This window comes from Heloderma suspectum, chromosome 17 (assembly GCF_057233095.1).
Source record: "Heloderma suspectum isolate Gila_16-S chromosome 17, 16-S_ref, whole genome shotgun sequence".
Lineage (NCBI taxonomy): Eukaryota > Metazoa > Chordata > Lepidosauria > Squamata > Helodermatidae > Heloderma > Heloderma suspectum.
This window is the reverse complement of record NC_139474.1, coordinates 6,260,367-6,265,089: the sequence shown is the minus strand read 5'-3', so window position 1 is coordinate 6,265,089 and position 4,723 is coordinate 6,260,367. Positions and strand designations below refer to the sequence as shown.

General features: G+C 54.2%; 1 protein-coding gene across 1 annotated transcript; it reads right to left on the bottom strand.

The window, feature by feature from the left end:
* Positions 1-1,541: 1,541 nt before the first annotated feature.
* GAL3ST3 (galactose-3-O-sulfotransferase 3) lies at positions 1,542-4,300 on the bottom strand. The gene is made up of 2 exons (XM_084823471.1): positions 4,173-4,300; positions 1,542-2,697 (listed from the first exon to the last, which is right to left on the bottom strand). The coding sequence occupies exons 1-2, from the start codon at positions 4,298-4,300 to the stop codon at positions 1,542-1,544; spliced, it is 1,284 nt and encodes a 427-aa protein (XP_084679597.1).
* Positions 4,301-4,723: the final 423 nt, after the last annotated feature.

Sequence of the window (4,723 nt, the reverse complement as noted above, 5' to 3'; positions counted from 1 at the left end):
TGTTACTCCTCCACCTTTTTTAAGCGCCCTTAACGCTCCATCTTCCACCTTTGACATGGGCAGCTGAGTCTATCGCAACTCCACATGTGTGCGACTATACCAGGGGTGCAGAAACTCTTTTGAGGGCCGAATTACATTTTAGAGAAGCTCTCGGGGGCCGCATTCCAGTAGTGGGTGAAGCCAAAGACAAAAGGGGCGGGTCTGAGGTCCCACAACACTGCAATATACCCTTCACAGTGGGTGCCATTTTTTATCACCCATTTGCTTTTTAAAAATCTCTTCAGTAGCACTATAACACTATAATGCTTTTTTAGAAATCATTTTCAAAAGACCTTCCCGGTCACTATTAACCACTTGCGAAAATGGCAGTGAATGGAAAGGGATGTTTCCCCCCATCTTTTTAAAATATTGCATTACAGGGGTATAGTGCTGTAACACTCTTGAAATGTGTATTGCTATCTTTTTTTATTTGTATAGCCAGCACATTTTATTGTTTGATCAATTACATTCCTATACCGCCCAATAGCCAAAGCTCTCTGGGTGGTTCACAACAATTAAAAAGGGTTTTAGAGCTACTAATGGTGCAAACCTCGGCATGTTTAGACAGGAAAAACGTCCTACAATTCCCAGCATGCTACAGCCAGCATAGCTGGTTGGGGCATGCTCGGAATTGTAGGAATTTTTCTTCTGTCTAGACATGCATAGGATTGCGCCCTTAAAATACGAATTTAAAAAACACACATGAATGAGTGAGAAAATGGCACGCCTGCAAAAAGTTTATGCTGAAGACATCCCGAACCACGATAAGTTCACCTGTTCGACAGGCCACCACTCACATCAAGACCACATCTCACAAAGGTGGAAGAGGAGAGCTTAGGGCGACTATAGCTGTGGAGAGTGCATTACTCTTTACATCCTTCTCAACAAAGTCAAGACTTCGTCTGGTCGGAAGAAAAGATGGAAGTAGCACTGGGAAAACACAGGAGGGTTGCAAATGGGTGACGACAACGTGTGGATCCCCCATGAAATGTGACTGAATGAGCCATGGCAACGCCGCAATAAATGCCGTGTTCAGAATCAGTCCAGGGTTTGTTTCGGGTTCCTCCGAGATCACATTGCCTCAGAAGCACAGAAGTTAGGCCAAGCTGGAGTCTCCAGCTGGGGTTTTGAGGACCTGGCTGGCAGTGAGCGATGGCCCCGTCTGACCCAAGAGAGTTCTCACACAGCTCCAAGGCATCCAGATGAGAGTCCCGCTCGCCCGGATGCCTGGGTCCTGAGCTTTTCATCGGGCAAACCGGGCTCAAAATATCTGACAGTCCCAGAAAAGAGGCAGAGAGTCACCACCGAACAGGGCTATTGGGTCATCCGCGTCCCCCACAGTGCTCGGATGTCTGCCCTAGAAAGCAAAAAGCCCCAAAATAGATCTTGCAAAGGCTCATGGGACACCAAGGCAAGTTTTTCCCAGCCATGGGGCAAGGCAGGCCACAGAGAGGCAGGAAAACCATCCCTGCTCCTGGTCTTCCAGCCGCCACAGGGGACGTTTAGGCTACCTTGGGAGCAGGGTGCCTTGGGGGTCGCAGAAGTCCCCTGGGAGGGAGCGGCCGATGGAGGGCCGCCCTCCGGCGGTTCCTCAGGCTCTGCTTCCGCAGCAGGTAACGAGAGTATTGCACCTCGGGCATGACAAGTTTGAGGCACTGCTCGTCCGAGGGAGCCCCCGAGCCGGGGAGGTCATAGCCCACGATGTCCACCTTGGCGCTGGGCTGCCATGGCCGGAGCTCTTTGTTCTTGATCTGCATGGCTGGGCGCAGCTGGGGCTGGCCCCCGAAGCAGCGGTGTGCCACGCGCTCGCAGGCCCGGCGCAGACTGCGCACCTCTCTGGCCACGCAGCCCGGTCCCACTTCGCCCAGCTTGCGCCAGAAGGTGGCGTTGAAGTGGTTGTACAGCTGGGTGTCCAGGGCGTTCCAGGTGCGGACCTGGGCTGCCAGGCGGGCCGAGGTGATGTTGAGCTTGGACCCGGGGCTGCGCATGTTCAGCTTGACGTAGAGGACGTCGTCCAGCTCCCAGGCCAGCAGGCGGCGCAGGAGGACCAGCGACTCGTCGAAGTGTTCGGCGAGCATGACCAGGGAGAAGATGCCCTCCACGCGGCGGACAAAGGCGGGCAAGTAGGCGGGGTCCTCAGGGCTGTGCTCGGGGTCACCCCCCAGGTCATACACTAGGGTGTTGTGGGCATACATGGCGTACTTCTCATGGGGGCGGTAGTAGCGGCGTGGGTCGTCCAGGAAGGCCGCCATGGACCCATTGGGCACCCTTCGGAAGGCCGGGCAGTACTGGTTGTAGTAGCTGAAGAGCGACTCAAACATGGCCACCGGCTCACGCAGGATGGTGACGTAGACGGTGTCATTGGGCATGAGGCGCTGCAGCTCATCGCGGTCGAAGCGCAGGTGGCTGGCGATCAGGTGCGGCGGGAGGGTGTAGGGGTGGACGAAGCGGGACGAGAAGTTGCGGGGGTAGCAGAACTGGTGGTCACAGGCGTGGTGGGGCAAGGCCACCGTCAGGTTGTGCCGCTCAGCGAAGCGGAAGAGGAGGTTCTGGACGGTGGTGCTGGCCGTCTTGTGGGTCTTCAGGAAGGCCACAGCGGTGTGCTTGGGGCGTGGGGGCGGCAGTGGGGCGCAGCCAAAGGGGGGCGACTTGGGGAACCTAACAAAGGCAGGAACAAGAAGATGACTTGAGGGGTCAAGGCACACCGGACCAACCCAACCACACAGCCTCTCTCTAGCCCCTCCCCTTTCCTTCTTCCATTCCCACCCCCTTGACTAACCCCACCCCTTTTTCCCCTTGAGGCCACCAGTAACCCTTTCCCCATTCCAGCCACCCTTCTTCCCAACCATGTCCCTGTTTGAGGGAGAGAACAACACACGCAGCAGTTCCTGCTCCTCTCCCCTCACTGTTTTCTTGGAGCCTTTCTACACGAGGCTTTTATTGTGTTCTCGTGATTGCTCCCTCCTGGTAGTTTGCGGATCCTTTACCCGACATCGTCATCCTCCAGGGCCTCTCCCATGCTTTGTGACCATCGCTGGTTTTTTTCCTAATGAAGAAAGTGTGGTATTTTTTCTGAATGGCCTCTATAACGCCATAGAAATCTCATGTAATTTTGCAATTCCGCTATACCACAGTGCCACCTAGTGGTTGTATAATGGAACATATAGAAAGGCAGAGAAAGAACCCCTGCCCCCCATGGGGGGGAATGTGTAAAGGAGCTGATCTTAATCTCACAAAGAATTTGGAAGCAGAAGCCTCAGCAAAGGTGTGGGTTAAAAGCTTCCTGCAGAAGCTTTTCTTCTTCCTGGACATGACTTTAGCTCCATCCCTTCACCACCTCTCTCTATGGCCCAATCCCAGCTTTGTCCATCTTTCAGTACCTGCTGCCCTTTCCCCTATCCCCTTTCCACTCTCTTTTTCCCCATCAACTCATTTATTTTAATCCCACCCAGAAATGGCACCAAGCGGTTGGAATTGTCAGGAAACTGCCAAGGCCCATGCCCTAGTCAGGGGCCCGCTGTAAACCCTGGAGCCTCTTGGTCCGTGCTGCCCCTGCCCCACATCCTCTCTTTTGGCATTTGTTCACCTGCCCCCTGAGAATGGGCTTTTCTACAGGAAGCTTTTAACCCACACCTTTACTGAGGCTTCTGCCTCTGAATTCTTTGCGGGATTAAGGTCGGCTCCTTTACATGTTTTTCCCCCCCGGGGGTTTCCTTTCATTACCTTTCTATATATTCCATTATACAACCACTAGGTAGCACTGTGGAATAGCAGAACTGCACAAGTACATGAGATTTCCATGGCGTTATAGAGGCCATTCAGAAAAAATGCCACACTTTCCTTGTTAGGAAAAAACCAGTGAAAATGATCACAAAGCACGGGAGAGGCCCTGGAGGATGACGACATCATGTAAAGGACCCACAAACTACCGGGAGTGAGGGAAGAGGAGCAGGAACCTCTGTATGCATTGTCCTCTCCCTCTGGGAGGAGACGTGGAGGCAAGTGAACGGGCAGCAACAACAGACACCCCCCCCACACACACACAAAACTGGAACGAGCACTGTTATCCCTCTCCCCATTTTCCCTGCTCCCCAACCTAGTTGCTTGCCCCCGTCCCCTCCCGTGACCCTTACCAGCCGAGGTGGGCGCTCTGGCGCAGGAGCAGAGTGCCCGTGCTGAACGCCAGCAGGAGGAGGAGCAGGGCCTTCTTGCGAGACATCGTCTTGGGGCCATACAGCAGCGCAGGCAGCGGGCAGGCCATGCTGGGGACCCTATCCAGGCACAGCCACGCAGGTGAAACTCCGCCCCGGCATGGGGACTCAGGGCAGGCAGCTCTCGGCGGCTTCCAGCCTCAGCAGCGGAGACGCCAGCCTGACGTAACAAGGGGAAGCTGGGGAGAAGGACAGTGGCCCATGGTCACTCGCTTTTCCTCCCTCTCCCATAATCCTGGAACCCAACAGGGTCTCCCATGAAGCTGGCACGGGCAGGACAGGCCAAAGGAAGGACGTCTTCAGAGATAAAAGATGGGATTCACTACCCAAAGGTGTAACGCTGGCTGCCAATTTGGACGGCTTTCGAGGGGGATTAGACAAATATATGGAGGATAAGGCCATTCATGCCTATATGCTACCTTTACTATATGCTACCTTTACAATTTTCATGGAACATAGGAAGCTGCCTTACG